Genomic DNA, 22,341 nt, shown 5'->3' with positions numbered 1-22,341 from the left:
TTGGCACAATTAAAGCCACTTCTCCTGAAAACCGTTGTAACTCTCCAAATCCCGCCAAATCATCCACTGACCCCTTCCCTAACCAACAGTTAGGGACAAGCCTGGGAGAACGACTGAACCTCATAGTGCAGGGATCGGCAACCTTTCAGAAGTGGTGTGCCGAGTCTACATTTATTCACTCTAATTTAAGGTTTCGCGTGCCAGTCATACATTTTAACGGTTTTAGAAGGTCTCTTTCGATAAGTCTATAATATATAACTAAAGTATTTTGTATGTAGAGTAAATCAGGTTTTTAAAATGTTTAAGAAGCTTCATTTAAAATTAAATTAAAATGCAGAGCCCCCCCGGACCGGTGGCCAGGACCCGGGCAGTGTGAGTGCCACTGAAAATCAGCTCGTGTGCCGCCTTCGGCACGCGTGCCATAGGTTGCCTACCCCTGTCATAGTGCAACCTGAAGCTCAACAGATTTTGGGTGGTGGGGAACAGAGGCAGGAAGTGGAACCCACAGTCAAGGAGCCCTCACCCAGAATGCCCTGACCCCAGCCCCCTCACATTTCAACAAAAAAGGTGGTCATTTGAGCAACCCTAGACAATCTGAACTGTCCCATTAGCACTTGGGGGGAGAGGCAGCCTCTGATATATCCGAAATTCAAGGCACACGCCAGTTATTACCAAAGTGGCATTGATCTCAGCTGCTACGGGAACAAGTCTGGCAAAGGTGCACGTGAGACACATACAGCTAGTCTGCACCCCGTCACAAGAGGATCTGGAGGGTGATACAACACAGATGGGATGAGGACTTCTTTATAACCACATAACAGCAGCAACCGCAGCCTTGCCAATAAGGACATGCCGATAAGTACTCTGCCTAACCAATGAGGCAAGGAGACGATGTACTCCTGTTGGCCTCTTTTATTTAAACCGGAAATTCTAAAGATTTGGGATCCAATTCTGCTCTCATTTGCACCAGTGTAAAACCAGAGTAAGCCCACTGGATTCAAGGGAGTTATTCTGGATTTTACACTGACTTAAATGAGAACAGAACTGGCCCTTGGTTCCTTCACAAAAATCCCCTTGCCGAGAAAGGAAATGCTCTCTTCCCTCTCAGACCCCAATCTGCAGCTCTACGGTGTAATCTCAGTTGGGACTTCCCTAGTCAGTCACTGTAGGAAGATGAACCCCTGCAGTGGGACAGGAGATCTCCGAGGCTGACTGACCGCCTTGGGAGAGGCTGTGGAGATGGGAAACCAGAACTGTTTTCTTGACATTCATTCAGGTCTGCTCCAGTGACAGAACAAACCAGAGTGTGAGTTTATGTGCTCTGACTCAGACTGGCAGTGTCTGTCACCATTCTCAGGCCCTACGGAAAGCAGCGTTCAGACGGAGTTATGTCACGCCACGGGAGATGTCGGAAAAGGTTTGCATCTCAGACATCTGCCATGTTTTACTGAGCGTGGTGTCGGCCAGTTTTACTAAAAGAGGCAAAAACGTATGTAAATATTCACTCGGAGGGGATGAGGACAGTCAGGCAGACGAATCTGATTTGACCACAAAATCAGAACGAACACAGCTGATCGCTCAGTTCAAAGCTGAAGGCTTCTCTTTTCTTGGAAGGAGTTTTCTGTAGGGTGAGCACAATTTAAGCCAGTGACCTACCAGCTTAGTGGATCATTTAAAGTACTGCGTGCTCTCAAAAGGAACTAGAAAGGGAGGCATGGAGAGCCCTCCATCTCTTTCCTGTAACTGACAACCCCGAGTGTCTGCCCAAAGATACCCAACTGGCAGAACCCTGCCTCCTTACATGTGGCTGGCTGACATGGGAATTTGAGAAGCAAGTGTGGGATACTCGGTATGGCTCATACACCTGCATTGCTCTCTCAATTCACAGCTATATAACTGCAGCCTCTACAAAAGTTGTTGCATCCTGGGGCAATTCTCACCTGAGGGGCTGGCAATTTTAAAATCAGGACACGCCACCTTCAGGCCCTGCCAGCAGAAGCTTCCCGGGAAAGAGACAGCACCAGAGCATCTCCTGACTGTCTTGGGATGGATCCACCAGCGTGGGGGCTGCAAACAATAGTCTGGGGTCCCCAGGACAGCGGGGATGGCTTTAGGGTGACCAAATGTTCCCATTTTATAGGGACAGTCCTGATTTTTGGGTCTTTTTCTTATATAGGCTCCTATTACCCCCCACCACCTGTCCCGATTTTTCACACTTGCTATCTGGTCACTCTAGATGGCTTGTTCTGCTGTGTGCTTGGTCTAGAGATCCTAGAGTTTTGCGGAAGCCCACAAACAGGGTCATGCTAGGGAGCAAATCTGTCCTGTGACGCTCAAGCTCAGGGAAAACGGCAAGAAAGCTTGAGCATGATTCGGTGCGTTTCTATGCACTGAGTGTCATTTACGGTGTGCAGGCAACACGACGTTGCTGAGCTGACACTGTTCATTCGATTTTAAAGCCCTTGGGGCAAGGATGATTTTTTCTTCAGCGTCTTGTACAGCACAGAGCATGCTGTCAGCACTAAAATAACACATCGTAATAATGTGTTAATTGAGGGCTGGGTGACAGCCCTAACGCTGATTGATGTGCTCTATCTATCCACAGATCAGAAATAGCTCGGGCAGCAGCACCGTGCCCTCCCACACACACCGCCCTTCCAGCGCGCTGCCATCCTGACTCGGCGGGACCATCTCCAGAGGGGAGTTCTGTCTTTGAGACCCTCGCAGCCCGTGGCCAGTAAAGCGGACAATCAATGCGACTGTGGTTGTTATTTGTGATGTAACCTCTCCAATGGCACTTGGATTGAGACCCCCAAACGTATGCCACACAAATTCCTAAAGCACTCATACCATGGAGAGGGGTGCCAGCTAAAAACCTAGACAGACTGAGAGTCATCATCAAGTAGAGACTTCTGATTCCTACCAACCTAGGCTGGATTTGAATCGGTGAATGGCTGTGCCATTGAGTAGTATGACTTCCTGCCCGTGTGGCTTATGAAACTTTGAGAACATGCATACGGCCCTCTGAGATCTCAGAGGCTTTCTTTATGGCTCCTACCCAGTTAGAGCCCCTATATGGTGGTGTTTGCAGCAGGTTTAGAGATCTTCCCCTTGTGTAAGTTTCAGGTCAGTGACCTCCTAGTGCAGGAAGCAGTTGCTCTGGAAATGGCAACGTGATTTGTTTTTTAGCTGTTTTTCACATGTATTAAGAACACAAAACAGTCATTTAAAAAAATGCAATCATCTCAGAGTTGCAAGGTGTTCCATTGTGTTTGGACTATGGACAACTGAGAGCTGAAGCTGCTGCTAAGAACACACACCATTGGGAACCTGTAGGAGCATAGTAATTTGCATATTAATGAAGTCTATTTTGCAAAATTTGCTTCCTTAACAGGGACAGCAAAATTACAGACTCACCAAACTTTTCAGAATCTATAAATACTGAGGTCACATCATTGACACTGACAGTTAGCAAAGGGTGACACCCACACAAAAAATGCATTGCCAGCCACTAGCTTTTGTTACTAACAAGCCAAAGAGCAAGAGAATTAGTTAGCAGTGAGGTTTGGAAGTAATGATTACATTTATTTTATGGAACGAAATGGAAAAAAAATTAAGATAAGCATAGACACTCTCTGCAAAGTTTGAAGCATGCCCTCCGTTAATCATCACACCCAAACTAGTCAAGAACATCAGGAGCAAGTGCATGTGCATATTTGGGTCCTGGCTGGGAAATGGGAATAAAGAAATAGGATAGTTTGGTCCCTCCAGGAACAGTATTTAGAGCTTTTCAGAGCAAAAGCTCAAGCAGTTGGGGGAATTATGTACTCTGCTTGTCCAGTTAAATGTATCTGATTCTTGCTTTCCACATGTTCTCCCAGTAACTGAAATACAGACACATTTGAGTGCCGCTTCTCTGATGTTGTATTTCTTCGGAGAGGAAGGCTTTTGAACTTATTCACCAGACTTATTTATGGCACAATAGCAGTCACCTTAAGACAAAACATAGTATCATTAAACCACCACATGAGGATACAGTTCATGTGTGTTGCACACAAAGAATCGCAGAAGAGATGGGAAAAATCTAGCTAATGTACAATTATTCCCTATAACACATTCTCTGGTGCTTTGTCTAGTTCAGTTTTAAATAACTCAAGTGATGGGGCTACCACAAAATCCCCTTCGGATACTAAATATAGCATTAGCAGCAGATATTTCTATGTCGGGTGTGAACTAAGCAAAATGGTTCTTTACAATAATAGGTGCAACCATGAACTCTGTGATCACATCTTTTGTTGGTACTGTTGATCTAGTGCTTTAAATCAATAGCTCTCCACATTATTCCTTCTGCCGACAGGGCCGGCTCCAGGGTTTTGGCCGCCCCAAGCAGCCAAATAAAACAAAACAAAAAAAGCCACGATGGCGATCGCGATCTGCGGCGGCAATTCGGCGGGAGGTCCTTCGCTCCGAGCAGGAGTGAGGGACCGTCCGCCGAATTGCCGCCGAACAGCTGGACGTGCCGCCCGTCTCCGAAGTGGCCACCCCAAGCACCTGCTTGGTAAGCTGGTGCCTGGAGCCGGCCCTGTCTGCAGACCTCCTCATAAGAGGAAAAAAATCGACTCATGAATCCACCTCTCTTCCCCAAACCCCAATGTCCACTGCCTTTATTCAGTTCCCTACCAACAAAGCTCTTCCCATTCTTTATAGTGGTATCGCCAATATACACAGCTTCAGTCCCCCAGGGCCTGACATGACAAAACAGATTGTCAGATATTATGATTAGCGCATTTTAATTGCATAACGTCATCAATTCTACTTGGATTCAGAGACTGACTACCAAACAATAAAGCAGTGTCTATAATCAGATCATTTACATTTCTCTGTACAAAACAGACATTGTGTCAAATAAAACTGATGTTAACCTATCAGTTTCCTGACCGGTGACGCCTCTAGTTCCTCATTAAAAATAATACAAATGAAATATCAACCAATCACAATCTAGATTATTCAAGAAAGTACAGTGCATTCCTTTTTGGTATTTTTTTTAGATCACATTTAAGAACAAGCAACTTTCTTATTGGCTGAGGCATTTTTATCACAGCCATTTAGAGTGCTGCTTTTTGATATGGACCATTACCTTCCAGAACAACTGTTTAAAATAAACCACTTGAATAAAAACGAATAATAAATCATACATATTTTCTCATTCATGTCTTTAGGAATTTTACCTGAGTATAGACGGAATAAACGTTGTATAAGAACTCCAGAATTTAGTCCTATATGTTTTAGATAGCCTAGAAAAGTATTTTCTGATTAGAGCTGTTGGGGAATTTTTTGTTGAAATATTTTTTGATGAAAAACGCAATTTCCGCAAAATCAAAATTGGATTTCTTTTTTTAGAAAAAATTTCAATTTTGCCTAAATGTTCTGATTTTCTATGGGAAAAAATCTAACAAGGATTTCAGTTTGGTTTGAGTTGACCTGAATTGAACCATTTGGGTTTGTTAAACCCAACGGAAACATTTTTGTTCCTGGTGAGTTCAACACTAAATCTCTGCCCGCCTCAGCTCCTGCACTGCCTCTTGGGAGTTGTAGTTTGAGTGTCTATGGGCTCCTCTCTCTGGCTGGACCACATCTCTCATGATACATCACAGTCTCCTGCAGGTTGAACTGCCATGGTACATCAAGGAAGTCCTATGACCATGGAACCTCACAGGAGGTGTCATCCAGCCATGCCTTCTAACATTATATGAGCATTAGCCCATTGAAAATTACAATTTCTGTTCTGTGAAAAGTTTTGATATTGCAACTTTTTGTCCGAATTCAGGACAAAAACAGTTTTTGAACACTCTGATTTGTGACCAGCTCGAATTCTCTATTAAACTCATATTGGAAGCATATAATTGAATTATGAAATGGCTTTAAAACTGTCAACAATGTCAACTTTCTGGATCAACAGAGACCAATAAATACAGGAGCCTGACTTTTAGTATTCTCGTATAAAAATGCTATTTCACTTTTTAGCTCGTTGGAAGAAAACAATTAATATGAAAATAGTGGTGGTGAAGGGCACTCATTTGGCTGATAGTTCTGGGGGCTGGAGTCCTCTGTCCAAACAGCAGTTACAGCTCAGGAAGCACAAATGCTGACCTCTCTCATGCTGTCCTGCCAGCATGTCTTAGTCCTGGCCTGGAGAATTTGTTCTCCATGGCACATTCAGTTCTTGGTCTCGCTGCTGAAACTGCCAACAAACATCAAATTTTGTGCCAAGTTCTGATAGCAGTTTTTCACAGAAACTAGATATTGTAATGAATCAGCTGAGTTGTCAGAGGTCAACGGAGACCACTATGGTGAATGCGTTAAGTAGTACATTTGCTGTTCTTCACTCTACTGCCTGGAGGGTGAGACGTCAGCAGCGGTTGGAAGGCTCTGGGGCAATCAGAGGAACTGCCAGATACTAGAATCTGTAAGGTCCATCAGCTGATGTGGCTTAAACTCTTGCCCTATGGTCACTGTATACTTAGCACACTTTCAGTACTGTATCCTCAGCACCTCAGCAATCCAGTGACCGCCTGGGGGAGAGGATTACAATAACAACCTATTGGATGATCCAGTCCATCTCTTACTGACACCTATCCACTGGGAAGAAGAAAGCAAGCCTCAACTCCTTTCATGCAGGCTATCGAGCAATCTTTAAGATGGTAACAACTTCGGGTGATTATAGAGCAGGGCTTTTATGGACTGGTAAACTAGAAAGGAAAGCTCTAGTATTTCGTTATCAATTCCCCGAGCCAGCCAGTCTCTCCAGCAATTCAATTTCACAAGAAGTAATAAACCACATTATAGTGCAATTTGCTAGAGCCTCGAACACCAAAATGAATGGTGTCGTCCATTGAGTTACATCTTCAAACAGTCAAAGTCCTCAAGGCCAAAGCCTGAAGCTTTCTCAAGCAGAACTTCTGTTGAAATCAGTAGGAATTTTGCCTGAGTAAGGAGAACTGCAGGATCTGGAGTCAATAAAATGCACCATCATGCATGCCACAGCCTATTGCTCAGTGTCAAATTATATGATCATGCATTAATTTATTAGTATACACTGAAGCCTACTATTTTTAGCAAATTCTAACTTCAAGAAAACTCCAAGTCACCACACTCATACCATATTGATTAGATTTCTCGTTAGACCTTGTGATTTTGGTACCATTGGTACACACTGTGATAAAGTAATTGCATACTTAGTAATAAATTACAGGGGTGAAAAATTCTTTACTAAAAGCAAGTTAAAAGTGCACTTTTCAACCCTGATTCAACAAACAACACATCTAGCTTAAACATATTGAACGATCCAGTGCACAGAAGTCCTCCTAAATCCAGTCAAATGACATTTCCTTTTCAATGAGTTGTTTTCTCTACATCACTCATTAAAATTTCAATAAGACACTTCAGTGATTATTATGCACAACTGCACAGCCCACACTGGGTTCTGGCTTAAATCCCGGTAGGAACTCATTGGTTCTGATAAGAACAAAACAATTTAGTGCAATGAAGCTTTTTGCTGTGAGAATGGAGATAAAACAGAAGACATGGACAGTGAATTCAGGCAGAAGCAAGTGATATGGGTGAACAGTGATTTGGATGGCAAATGAGGACCAGGAGATATTAAAGCTTTTTTATTTCCCTCCTGGATGGGTGCTGCAGAATCATGCAGTTATGGCTTTAACCAGAGAAGCAATTGCTCCAAGAACATCAACTTCTTTTAAAGTCAATGGGCACTGACTGCAACCATGGGCAGAATTTGCCCTAAGGCTTAAATGTGACAAAGCAGCAGTTATAATTTCCCAGCTAGACTTCCAAGACGCCTACATAGTGTGCCTACTATAGCACTTTAGACTCATGTCCTCCTTTCCTCCCACCCCCCTCCATATTATGTATTTAGGGGGAGGGAGAGCTCAGTGGTTTGCACATTAGCCTACTAAGCCCAGAGTTATGAGTTCAATCCTTGAGGGGGCCATTTAGGGAACTGGGGTTAAAAAAAAACTGTCTGGGGATTGGTCCTGCTTTGAGCAGCGGGTTGGACTAGATGATCTCCTGAAGTCCCTTCCAACCCTGATATTCTATGTGAATCCACTGCAAAGATGACCTTTACCATGAGCACTGTTGTAGCTGTATGTTGAGTAGGCAGTAGTGTTCCTTAGTCAAAATTTTCAGCCACTGACTATAATGGGAACAGCAGGTGCTCAGCACTTCTAATCATCTTATTTAGTGCCTAAATCTGGAGTTAGATGTCTAATCTTATAGGGACCCAGGGTTGAAATGTTGGCCCTTTCTATAACATGTCTTGAGATCACCCCCTCTTTTATGTCTGGAATGAGACTGATGCATCATGGGTGCTATTACAAACAAATACCTCTAATCAAAAGAGAATCCCAACTGAGTGAGTAACTACATAGGCTGGGACTCATTTGCCCATCTTAATATAACAGACTATGTAAAACACTGATCATATTTCCTAGATACCTGTGACTGGGGTGATTGAAGGCACTTTGCCTTTGACTTATACCTTAAGTATAACTGTGCACTTAGCTGTGTGTTAACACTTTATAAAGCAGCTAGCTGCCAGTTTTCAGCGTGCATTTTATGCAAATGATGACTCACTTTTTAGAAGTAAAAAGAATTGTTTGTATATATGTTTAATTCTTTTTCTTTCCCAAGTGAACCAAACATGGATTTTTATTGGTTGCAGGGTTTGTACCATAAGTTCATTACAACACGAAGGTTTGAAAATGACATCAGAAGGTGACTCGCCTTAATATCTTTTTGTTAAGAAGCTACCTCAAATATTTTTGTCCTGATTTTCTTGCCACTTACAATTTTCAACTGAACAAATTCCCGTGGGAGAAAATTAAACACCGAATACTGAAAAAATATCTAAATTCCAGTGGGAATTTTTTGTGTGTCCATTCAGTAACCATGGATTCTCAGGGCCTAATTCTTAGGGATATTAAGGCCACTTTCAACTGCTCTCACAATGCAAAGCAGTGTTAAGGTGGAAATAAGTTTTATTTGTACTTCACATGACTAGAGCATGGCCTTGGGCCTTGTCTAAAAATTATTCCCCTTTGTACTAGTATAGTTAAAATGGTTGAATCCCCATAGAGAACATGCAATTATATTGATATAAAGGTATCTTATACCAGTATAAGGATTTCCACGGGGAGGAGAATTAGCTACGAGGCACCTTTATACTGGTATAACTGCATCCACACTACGGGGAGCAAGGGGGGGAGATTGTACTGATTTAACTGTTTAAGTAGAAAAACCAGCACCTCTAGCCGAAATAGTTATATTGGTGCCAAAACTGTGTGTAGGCCTTAGTATAACTAAGAATCAGGTCCTTCAAGTTTAGGTACAGAGGGGATTTTATTGGTACAAACTGGATACTGGAAATCCAACATGTAACATATAGCGAGTGACAGGGCCGGCTCCAGCTTTTTTGCCACCACAAGCGGCGAAGCGGAAAAAAAAGAAAAAGATAAAGCCCCGATCAGCGGCACTTTGGCGGCAGCTTAGCCGCGCCGCTTCATTCTTCGGTGGCAATTCGGCGGCGGATCCTTCGCTCCAAGAGGGACTGAGGGACCCGCCGCCGAAGACCCGGACGTGCCGCCCCTTTCCATTGGCCGCCCCAAGCACCTGCTTCCTTCGCTGGTGCCTGGAGCCAGCCCTGGCGAGTGATAGCTACCTATGGGATCCAGTGAATTGTTTAGCCAAACAAATATTTGGCTGGGGAAAAGCACTGCAGATATGTATAGAGAAAGAAATGCAGACTTAGGTAAACTTTCAAAATTCTAGATCTGCCTTACACACAATGGGCCTGATTCACATTTATTGCTCTGGTAGTGTGAAGGGGCCTTAACGTGGATATAAACTATATCTGCACCTGCTTGAAGGCTCCACTACATGACTGAACAGGTGTGAAGTGGCTTTAGGGTCAATGATACTCACGTGATTTGTGTACTTGTCATTCAGAGTCAGTTTTTTAAAAGTGCAGTCTGCACCGGTCTCCACGAGATGGGCAATATGGGTCAAATTCAAAGATAACGGGCCTGGTTCACATTAACATGAAAGCTGCTTTATACTGCTCTGGTGCCGTTTTAACTTACACTGCTGGAGTAAAGTCCCACACCAGCAGAGAATCAGGCATGGACTCAATTCACCACATCCCCTTCCCTGCCAAACCTCCGCCTTTCATCTCCCTTCCACCTGCCTCCCCTTGACCTGCAAGAGACTTCCAGTGTACTAAGCAACAGACAGACATCGCAACTGGTGCAGGAGGCAGCACAGTCCTCTCCACCAACTTTGCACCAACAGAGATTCCCCCTACAGAGGGGGAATTTTCCAGCATGGCACAAAGTGAACAGAGATTGGAGAAACTAGTCCAAACATCTCTAAGTTGTCCTGGGGCAAAACCGGACCTGAGATGCCATTTGGAATCAGGGAGTGGGAGGAAGGGGCAGAAAGGTGGTGGAAAGCCTTCTGTTTCCCAACTGCTCAGGTGCGCTGAGCCCTACTATGATGACGCACCTGAGGATCTGGCTCTTCGTGTCTGAACTGCACTATCTAGTCTTCCCAAGAGCATTACACCGTAGAAAAGTAACACAAAATGATAAAAGTGTAATATAAGCCAAAGACACTCAATGAGTTGATGACAAACATCACTGCATGATGTGGAAGGGATCAAAGGTATTTTCTACAAACCTGCAACGTGCACCTTTGAAGCCTACTCATGATTCACAATGAGTCCCGGAGAGGGTGGGATTTTTAATGGGAAGTGGGTGGAACGGTTAAAGGGTCTACCACTGTGTTTGCGAAATTCTAGGATACATTGGAGCTTTAAACTCATACCCCAGGAAGGGGTGGAGGAGCGTGTCTGCTCATCATAACGAATTTCCAAGGGTTATTTAGGCAGAGTTTTCAAACATTGTCCCATTTGAGTCCTGTTTCCAGAAGCTGGCTCCCTTTGAAACTCTCCCCTTCTAGCTTTCATTGTAAAGAGCACGCTCATGGTGGGGCCCCATTCTCCTCCTGAAAAAGTGCAAACACTGGTGGAACATCAAACCCATTAGCCCAGTGTATAAATAACACAGAGGAAAAAAATATAAGTGAGAACAAGACAGGCCACAAAACAAGGGAAGAGGGCAAGGAAGACAGTAAGAGGGAAAGGAAAGGAAAACTACTAAGTAAGGAAAGGACAAAGAAGGGCAGAAAGAAGAAAAGGGAAAAAGGAAAAAAAAAGGGAAAGAAGCAGGGGAATTCACACCCAATGTACAAAACACTACAGAGTTGCTCACGCTCAAATCACAAGCATTATATGGCACTGCTGTACACCTTCCAGTCCTTCCAGCGAATGTTGGCCTGGAGGTTTTCCACAATGATGTGAATGATTTTTGGAAAAAACAAGGGAAGGGGGAAGGCATCAGGAGGGTGGGAAGCAGGGAGGTTTATAAATATATAGATATAGATCATAAATCCATTTACTGAATATTGTAACAGAGAGCAACTCACGGTGAATTTACGCTGGAGACTGACGAGCTGCGAGATACAGTACCTCGAGTTTGCTTTACAAAACTGCACATGCAAAAAACAAAAAACAAAAAACAAAAAAAGGTGAGAAAATAAAGGAGAGAAGAGAAACTATAAAAGACATCGGGAGGAGACTCATACAGGCTGTGTCCTATCGAATGCAGGCTGCAGCGTGCATCTTGGAAGGAGCCCGGGCAAGCTTCAGAAAGTGTGGAAGCCACAGAGACATCGTCTTCTAGTTAAAAGGAAAACAACTGGAAAATCAAACCGGAGCCAAAAGAAAATATAAAAAGGTGAACCAAAAGACACAAGATGATCATAAGACTTTTTGCTGCAATATGCTGTACTCACATAGTCAGAGTCCTCTGCACAAGCTACCTTCAGGGCCCCAGAGCAGAGGTCTTTGTAGAAATAGGTGGAGTTTGCATTTACAGCATGTACTGCAATGATTCATTTCCAGCTAAGAGAAGGACACAAGGCCACCAATTCCAACTCAGGTTATAGTAGCATCAATAGGGTAGGGAAAAAAGGGCCTGGCCCTGAGGATATACCATCCGCATGGGCAACAGGAAGCATGTCTGTGTCTCAAACACGGAAATAAAGAGGCATTTGTTCACATTTTATTTGATAGATTTGCCTCCATTTAACACATGTGACTGCCTAACTGGGGTGGGGTGGGGGTGGATTTGACAGATTGGGGGGCAGTTTCTGCCTGTTCCAGCACTTAAAGGGAGACTTAGTTCTAATTTTAAAAATAATTCTATATATTCGGTTTTTGCAACATTACATTGTCTATAGACCCCTCCCAGGAGTGGAAAATATAACCCGTCCTCTTTCTGAATTTACCACTTTCAGTTTAAACACCGATTTATTTCCATTGGCTTTTTGTGGGGTTTATTTAGCTAACAACTGGTACTATAAAGCCAGAAGGCCCAGATGATAGGATATTGCCCCTGGGAAGGAGATGCGGTTGGAGGGGGGAAGGCAGGATGAACTGGTGGAATTTTAAATATATACATTACAAACCCACAGCATATTAAGTAACAATGTATTATAAAATTAAAAGTAGACCAAGGTGAAGTGCATGTATATATAACACTACCTTATAGGGGATTGGATAGCTTGTGTGGGGGAGCAATCATTAAAGACACTTACTTGGCTTTGCTTGGAATAAATGGTCTTGGGGAACAATCATATGGTTATTTTGCCGTAACTTCATTATTAGTATATTTTATACTGCACTGAAACAAACAGGAGCGTTTTTGACCCTTCGGTGCTGGCACTCTTTACGTTTTTAAAGGGAAATTATTGTTATGGGGTCACCAAAGCTGGTACTCCTTTGTTTCTTGATTTGGCAGGATGTTAAGTGAAACTCCCAGCAAGGATCCTACAATTGCATAAATGTCTAAAGTATGGGTAGAATGGCCTGAGAAAACTAGGTGGAAAACTCATGATAGCAGAGAATGTACCAGTCATGGCTTACCCCATCAGAGATTCGGGGAAAGGAGAACCAGCACTGGCAAAGGTGTCTGTGGAGGCATAGAGGCAAACTGAAACATTTTATTGCTTAAAGCACATCTCAAAATCCCTTGGCAAAACACTTGTGCTTATCATCATATTCCTCATTGCCTCATTTGGTCCGGTGCAGGATGAAGGCCCCACAATGATGCTGCCAAACATCCCTGTACTTGGCTAAACATGACTACGCAAGTCCTGCAAAAGGACTCTCAGAGGTCCATTTCTCTGTCTTCATTGCTGGAATCCCTGTTCTGCAATACCCGTCAGCTAATTTCATACTGAAATCACACTATGTAGACTCACAGGGCAAAGACAGCCTCCTTTTTCAAAGCGAAGTGGAGGAGGTATTTGAGCTTTGCTTGCTGCTACTTACCATGAGAGAGAGAGAGAGAGTCTTTCTGGGCAGCTGTTTGCTGATTCACAGTTACATGACAAAAAGGGCAAAAAAGCAAACTAACAGGAAGAGTCACAGTACCCCACACACCAGCACATTCAGGGAGCAGGAAGAGGGAAGAAATGACAAGCCGGCAAGATAAAAAGAACGCCTCTTCTAGTCTATACGTCATCGTACGCAGAACTTTTTATTTGCTAGTTATTCAGGCACATTTCTTGCAGGGTTCTATTGGTTACCAACAGCCATGCCCAACGACGACTGTAGAACAGACCACAGAGTTCCAGAGACAAGAGAAAATAAAACAACCCGACCAGACCTTCATCCCCAAACCTGTACAAAAGGGACAGATGACCACTAAGAAGTGTTTGTGAACGATGGAAGTGTGCTCCTGTACCTGCTCTTTCATGTACTGTCTTTGGTATTTTAACATCACATCTTTTTATTTATTTACCAATTTATGATGAGTTGGCAGCACCCTTGGCTCAGAGCTAGCAATGCAATTGGTAGGGTTTACCTGTGAGCAGGAGGTCTTAGCTGAGCACACAAGTAAAAAGCCTTAAGCAACTACATAAGGGACCAGCAAAAACCAGTTGCCTAACAGAGAGGGTTGTTAACTGGAAAACACATGGAGTCATTTAAAGTGGTCAATTACGTGGTCGGTCCTAGAGACAGCTCTTAGTGAGGGATTTGGCCCGTATATTCCGCTACAAGGAGAAACTGTCTCCTTATCACTCCATACAGGGTTACAGCCATCACATCTGGGAATTCCCGCTCCCATCAAAATCTCCAGCTGGAGACCTATTGTATAGCATGTTATGCTTCGACTCTTGGAAGCCAGCAACAACTCAAAACCATTACCATCTTGGGGGGAAAAAATCACTCAGTGTGACAACTTAGGCACAACTATTTTGCAGGTTGTTCTAAATTTAGTAATTTGGCTGTTGCTGCTGTTTTAAGACTTTCCCCAAGAAGAGTTTGAGGCAGACCCACTGGAAACATAGGAATAAAAAATACAAAGGTTATTTATTTTAAGCACAAGTTCTGCCTCAGTAGCTTCTGAGCACCAGTGGTGAAGTGGATGTGCTTGCGTGGGCTTTCAGATTCCTTTATGAGTCATAACTTGTCTGTCAGTCTGGTCAACTGAACTGTGAAGAGAGCTGGTGTGTGCTTTTGTTTAATGCAGCCCCTTTTGTACATGACATTGGTGCATCTCTCTGGCTGGGAAAGAAGAGGTGGAGGAGGAACTCAAAGGTGTGGTGTTTGGGACTGAAGGTTTGTGAAACAGCAAACTTAACTACAAAAAATTACATTTCGAAATAGGGGCTTTGTGCCTTAATCCTCAATCCTGATGTGATGCACTTCTCTGGTGCCTCTCACGTAAGGACTCAAAGTGCTTTACACATTGACCGATGGAGCCTCACGCTCCACAAAGTTAATAAGTCACCACCCTGTTTTCCCCACCGAGACACAGAAAAGTTAAATGAGTTGCCCCAACTCCCATCGTGAGTTAGTGGCAGAGCAAGAAACAAAGCACTGATTCCTGCCTCCCAGTAACTTGTTCTATCAACTAATGAACTCTACAATTAAAGGGGAATTCCCCTAAGATGGGCTTCCCCCTCTCTCCTCCATTTTCGACACCAAGGAAACTGCACCAATGGCTTGTTGTCAAGTCCCATCTGTTATTACAGTAGCTCAGTTCACGAGGCCGAGCAATTTAAATGCTATACGAAACAGAGGTTTTCAAAGGACAACTCTGGGTAAACTGAACAAACCCAAACTCACCTCAAGAAACAATAAAGCAAGGAAAACGCTAAACAGAAAAAAAAATCACAAAACCAGAATGAAAATAATGAGCTAAAACTAAAATGTAAAACATAGATTAAACAAACATCTTGTTTTAAAACAAACATCGCAACAGAAAAATGTCTCATATCAGCTTCAATCCTGAAAAAGAAAATAATAAGCCTATTCAGGATAGAGTTCACCAGGTAAAAAAAAGCCAAGTCATGGCCAAATCAATCCACTCTTATTAGCCCTTTTTATGGAGTAGAAGTTGAACCACTGACATCCTTAAAGATCAACAAACCACGAGCTACAATAACTTACTTCATTGCCTCTCCCAGTTATAGATGCAGTATTATCATATAGCACCTTCTGAGTCAGTTATGAGACAGATGATATCCTTACTTGACTGCAAAGATCAATAAATTATTAAAACAGTTTCAAGGTTCAGTAGTAGGACTTTACCGTCTACCAACCAAAAAATAATCCTTGTTCGCACTGAATCCTATGCATCTGCAAAATTCTAAGATATCACTTAATACACTGAAATTAGGTTGCCCTACTAAAGAAGCAACTCACTTTTGTAGCCTAGAAAGCAAGTTCTATAACTGATTCAGTAAGCTGAATTCTTCCTGGAGCTTAGCTGTTGTTAAATGAGGTTATTTTCCATAGCAGAGCAAAAGGACAAGTACAGACAATCACAGGCATATGGATACACATGTACACCTCCACATACAAACAAATGCACAGTACATACACATCGCAGTAATGCATGAGGATGCTGCCACCCACTGTAGTGTAAATGCACGATAAGGAATTTCCAAAATGTAGACTTTGATCAGATGAGGAAATAGGAGTGAAGAGGATTAGACGAAGGGGCGCAGGAGTCGCTCCCACTTATAGCACAAATGTTACAAAACTGACAAGAAATAGAGGCAAAGGAGCAAACACAGTATCTTACTGTTCAAACACAAGAGAGGGAAAATAGAAATGACTTTTTACCAGACTGAACACCAGGATGGTTTTGCCACCTCTGTAGGTTCTAGGAACCCAAAGGACAGGTCCACCAAATTAATGACAAACCATATTAAGAGTCACACTACAATGTTCATTGAGAACCATTCTGCTAACGTGAACAACATTACTAAGAAAACACTTGAACCACAACACTCTCTCTACAGAACACTGGAAGAAAGAGAGTTATTTTAGTTGACACAGGCAGAGGGACTTTTGAAACACATTTTCATAATATTGGTTTATACTCAGGTCATCCATTATGATAGAAATTCATTTTAAAATATGCTTTTTGAAAAGTAAGTTTAAAACTAAGAGAACAAAATCAAATAAAGCCTTTTTTAAAAATAAAGACCTATTAAAATTATAAACACAAATTTCAAAGAAAAAAATTCAGTGTGGATAGATTTATACATCACTCAGATCTCTGTTACATCCATCTATTAAACCACCTGTCTGTCACCAACCAACAATCCATCCACACATGTACTTACCTTCTAACCACTAATCTGTCCTTCTGTCTATGTTTATTCATTCCATCACCCATCTATTTATTCTTCAGTCTTTCTCCCAACCTAATATCACTCACTCACACATGCAAGTAAATCACAGTAGCCTTGTAAGTATCTCATGCTTCTATACAGCGGATACAGCTTGTCTAGAGACACACTGTTGAAAAAATAAATTCTACATTTCCAAATGTGGCCTCTAGTATTGCAAGCACAATTTTGCTACTGCTGTTAAATGTGGAAACAACTAATTGCACCAGCAACTGCATTCATTTTATAAGCCTAACCGCCTGAATGTACCTACACATCAGGCACATAGGTGTCTGAGCAGATATAACTGTAGGCACAACAAATAGTAACTTGCAATTTTGCACTTACATGTAACTGTAGTCACAAAACTGATCATGTGATATCAAAAACCAGCTTAAAGCTTGATGAAAAATCAGGAACTAAAACTACTGTTGGTAACTAAGAATCTGGGGTGAAATCCTGGGCCCATTAAAGTCAATGGGAGTTTGGGGTTCTCAGTAATCTTCACATATACAATCATTTTATAACAATAATAGAATAAACAATGCCATCTTACATTTTAAAATTACAGTACACGGAAGTAAATCAAAGAATAAGAGTAACTTTTCTCATGTGATTTCTTTTTGAGGCTGGCAAATCATTATAACAGGAGAATGATCTATAATTCTAACCATATATGCATTCTACAAATATGAATTGCAAAAAATGCTAAACAGATTAAGAATATTCTTTTCTTTTTTTCAAATGTAGTGAACAAGTTTCATTTACACCCTTGTTTCTGAAATAACATGATTCTAGATTAAATACACACTAATGAAGGCCTCATGAGATGGATTTACATTGGGGAAAATATATTAGAAAATTGTTCACTTAAATAGGGTTCTCTCTGGACAACGGATATTTTGGAACACACCTGGACAGGAAATTATTCTAAATAAGTTTAGGCTTCCCTGCTCCTTGGAGTCATTTCCAGCTGCCCCTTTCTGAGGACTGGAGGCTGTCGGGAAATACTTGCAGCTCCCAGCAAACAGCAGGGCAGTATTTTTGACACAAAGACACTCAAACATCCCCATGGAATTGCATAAATTGAATAATTGTGTGTGTCAATCAGTACATTTCAAAATGTGTTCATTTTCAAACACAGGCTCCCTAAGAAGCACACGCAAAATGTGTGTTATATGTGCAAACAAGCAATTGTGTGTACCAAATTAAGTCCTTACCCTATGCAGGCAAAACTCCCAATGACCTCAAAGACCTCAGCACATGTCTGAAAATTACCTATTTCCACCTGCCTATTCATGTTCTGCAGGAGAAGTTTAGATTCATATATTTGAAAAGCTGGCCCAAAGAGTAATATTTTCTAAGCATTCTTCCAAAGTGAGATCGCACAAGCACGCCCACTTCCATGCACAAAGCCTACATTTGCATGTGCGAGATGATACTTGTGAATGTGAACCAGGTGCATAGGAGTGCCTGTTCACATGTGCAGTGTCCCATTTTGCACACTCAAATGGCTTTTTTTGAGAGCAAAGGGCATGCAAAGCCACTATTGTGTCTGAAATTCAGGAGGTGGTCTTCACAATTCAGTTATCAAAGCACAGATTATTGTATTTAAACTATATTTTATATGTCATACACACGCATCTTCGAACGAAAGTCTGAAGTGAAATGATAACAGTTCACCTGGTGAAGTCTTTCCTAGGACAACTTAAAAATGCTCTAAAATGCATTTCTTTTCCAGTGATGCAGAGACAATGATATTTCAAAGAAAAACAAACTAAATGCAAAGGTACCAAATAAAACACAAAACTAAGTGATCGACACTGAAGTATTCAAATCAACCTACACTCCTTGTTAGTCCTTCATATTGTACATCAGAATTCATGTGCCCTATGAGTTGCTACAATGGAACAGATACATACTCAGTCTGAAGAATAGAAACAAAGTTCCCAAATAATAAAAATTACGCTTACGCTGCTATGGAAATATTAGCTGCAGACATAGGACTGACTTCTGCTACCTCCTTGGCCTTCTGGAGTGCAAGCTTTTGATTGGTAGCTTCTTCCATCTCCTCTTCATCCTGTTTCCAAAATCAAGACAAATCCAGGTTTACATCATTCATCATTTAGTTAAAGACCTAGGATGAAAATCAACTGAACTCATAAATGGCCACAAGTGATACACAACTGTCACAGCCACTTTTTAACTAAGTAACAATTAAACACTCTGAAACACTGCGTTCAGGTTTTGTTAAAGGACACAACTGCATGATTTGTTACAGCATATTTTCCTGAGCAGGGCCCATGGGCTTTACCTGTCTGGTGCCATATTAGCAAGTTATGAGCCTGAAGGCTGCAACTACTCTGCATAAAATGGAGCTGACGGCAGCTGCCCTCATCTTTATACAGTGGCAAAGTCTGTCAATACTGGAAATCCTATAATGCAAGGTTCTGTGTGGTTCCATCTGCTTAGGTTCCTTCTACTCAGACCAAGAGGGAGAACTGCATGCTGGGTGGAATCTCTAGTCTCTGAGGGCATCTTCTTATACCTCTTCTCATCATAATCAGGCAACATGTGCCACAACGTGGAAAGAGAATATAAAAGAGCATGACATTTTGGGTGTAAAATAAGGCCACGTCCCATTGATTAGACTGAAAGTATTTTTTCTTAAAACAAATAATGTACCAGAGGACCTGAATCTGAACTTATTCACACCAATTTTACACGGGTGTAACTCCATTGATTTCAATGGAGTTACTTCAGATTTACCCTAGCGGACCTGAAATTGGAAGCCATATTAAATGACGGTTATGGCCAGAAAGATGCTCATGTAAAGATAGCTCCTTCTTACTCAGCACATTAGAAGTTTGCAACCTGACCTGAACTCAACGGGACCCAAATACCAGGGTTGGGTTAAATGACCCTGTTCGGGCTTGGGTCCGGTAGTCTCCGATCACCTCCTCCTGCCCAGGGGTTTGTGAAGGGGCGGCTGCATGCCCCACTCTTTCCAGCCACCACCGCCTTGCTGCGCTCTGTGTGCTGCCGAGTGTGAGGTGCTGTGGCTCAAGGTCTCCCAGTCGCTGCGCCAACCCCCTGGACAGCAGGCAGCAGGAGGCAGACGGAAGGCAGTCATGGGGCGTGAGGAGTGGGAAGCCCCCACCAGGTCAAGCCCCAAGGATGAGGTGGCAGCAGTGCTGACACAGGTTCAGGGGGAAGTGTTGGGTTTGGGTCAGGTCTGAAAACAACTTGACCCACTCAGACTCTGGCCGGGTCAGGTCAGGCTTTAAAACTAGGCCCAAGCAGACCTCTATAGCAGGTCTGCTCCATGTGTGCCTTGAGAAACACATCAGTTGACTCTTCCAAAAAAACCCATAACCACTTTCTGTGTTTGCCACTCCTGTTAGCATTGCAGGACCCATACAGTTGCAGAAGCATGATCTCCTGTGTTCTAGTGAGTGCACCATCAACACCATTGTTTCGTTCTGACTGCTGAATCTTTATTTCTGACGGTGAGCCATGGAAACAGACCCCGGCTGGGCTCAGATCCCAGGGCCGGCCTTTCTAACCTTCAAACTAGTCCAATTTGTCAGGGAAATTATGGAAAGATAATCATGGAACCCTACAATGCCACTTTTAACATCACTACTCTGAGTCTAATCACTCTTCAAAGATGAGGGCAGTTATAGACCACACGGTAGCACTCTGTAGGATGCTATTTGACCGCCTCCTGCAGTTGAGGATTAGCTTTGTGAGATATTAACGAGTGCATAGCCTACACATGGATTTCTCCACCCTGGAATAGTATAGGCAAGAACAAGTAACTGGTCTGAATTTAATAGTATTTGATCAGATTTAACTCACTTTGAAATTGGTTTCCTTTTCCTTCCTCTTTTCAAGGGGAAAGAATGACAGTGAATTATAGATGTGGGAAAAAACCCTCTGCCATTAGGCTTTCAAGCTTGCTTTTTTCTCTCCAGATATTAGTGCATCTATAATGAGCAAATCCTCATTGCAGTTAAAGAAGGAATCCAAGCCAGACCAAGAGGAAAACGCTCCATTAAACAATTATACCAAGTCAATGTTTCTCAGCTGCCAACTTCCAGTACATTTATCAATCACTTGAGACTCTTACTGTAAGTCAAATGTATATTTTTATTTTGCAGAATATGAATCCGTTGGGGTATAAAATCTGAAAGTGCTGTAATTTGACGAAGGTTTGACTGTTTTGTTTTTATGGGCTGGGGTTCTCTGATTGTCTCTTCTCCCAAGTTCTAGCCAGCTTTAATACGATCACAAAGGTTTAAATGTTGTCATTGCCTTTTTTTTTTAATATCTCATTCACTGAACATAAACCTTAGAAAGTAGACGATTACATTTCCTGCTTCTAAGCCACTCTTAACTGCAGCACAACATTTTGATAGACTCTGTAGCTCAAGAAAACTGCTTGTATTGTATTTACAAATTTAGCAATACATAACTTAGAACAACTACAGTGTTTAGCAGACAAGTGTTTCAGAATAAAATAAAGATGATAATAGTTCTGTAGCACCTTCTATCCAGGGTTCTCAAAGCACTATACACGTATTAATTAAATGTCTGTCTTACACTTAAATTGTAAGCTCTCTTTGAGGCAGAGAGAGAGAGACTGTGTTGGCTCATAGTTGCTACCGCAATACAAATCCAATATTACTACTACTACCAACAGCAACAGCCGCCGCCCTGGGTCATACATCTCTATCAGTATCCTCATTTTACAGAAGGGAAAGCAGATAGGAAAGTTATAAATGATTTGCTTGGGGACACTTTAGTGGGTCTGAACAGAACCCAGCATTCCTGTCTCCTAGGCCTGTACTCTAACCACTTGATCATCATTCCTTCCCTGAAGCTGATATCTAGTCCATGAGCCCTACACTGGAACATGCATCTGATCAATGGATGAAAACTTTGATATGAATGCTCAGAATTATCATCAATAAGGCTAAGATTATGTCACGGAGGTCATAAGAACATAAGAAACAGCCATACTGGGTCAGACCAAAAGTGGTCAATGCCAGATGCATCAGAGGGAATGAACAGAACAGGTAATCATCAAGTGATCCATCCCCGGTCACCCATTCCCAGCTTTCGGAATCCGTGAGTACCAGAGCCCTCAGTGACATTTTCCACTTCAGCTCTGGGGCCAGTAGGGCTGGAGCTATCAGCCAGCAGGGGCCCCAGAGCAGTTGTAGGCAGCAGGCCCCATCACAGCTCCCCGCCGCCAGCCCCTGTAGTTCTCGGCCACCATGGGCGGTGGAGAGACCCTCGATCTCTGAGCTGCTGTGGATGCCTGGGAGACCCTGGAGCCGCAGCAGCGGTAGGGGCTGGACCCTCTCCTTCCCCATTCTGTCACAGTTATTTTTAGTGAAAATCAGGGACAGGTCTTGGGGCTTCTGTGAAGTTTTGTTTATTGCGCGTGACCTATCCGTGACTTTCACTAAAAATAACTGCCCGAAGTGGAGGCGAAGGCAGCCCCTT

The 22,341-nt window shown here is 42.6% G+C and overlaps 1 protein-coding gene across 1 annotated transcript in view; it reads right to left on the bottom strand.

Annotated features, from left to right (window-relative positions):
• Positions 1–22,341, bottom strand: part of CACNA1B (calcium voltage-gated channel subunit alpha1 B) — a 490,111-nt gene that overhangs the window by 120,784 nt on the left and 346,986 nt on the right. Inside the window, exon 19 of the mRNA XM_024206825.3 lies at positions 18,801–18,907. Coding sequence (XP_024062593.2) covers positions 18,801–18,907 — 107 coding nt within the window. The remainder of the gene's footprint in view (positions 1–18,800; positions 18,908–22,341) is intronic.

The sequence above is a fragment of the Terrapene carolina genome, unplaced genomic scaffold (assembly GCF_002925995.2).
Source record: "Terrapene carolina triunguis isolate 2854851 unplaced genomic scaffold, T_m_triunguis-2.0 Scaffold238, whole genome shotgun sequence".
Taxonomy (NCBI): domain Eukaryota; kingdom Metazoa; phylum Chordata; order Testudines; family Emydidae; genus Terrapene; species Terrapene triunguis.
Note: the sequence above shows the minus strand (reverse complement) of the source record. Positions and strands in the feature narration are given on the sequence as shown.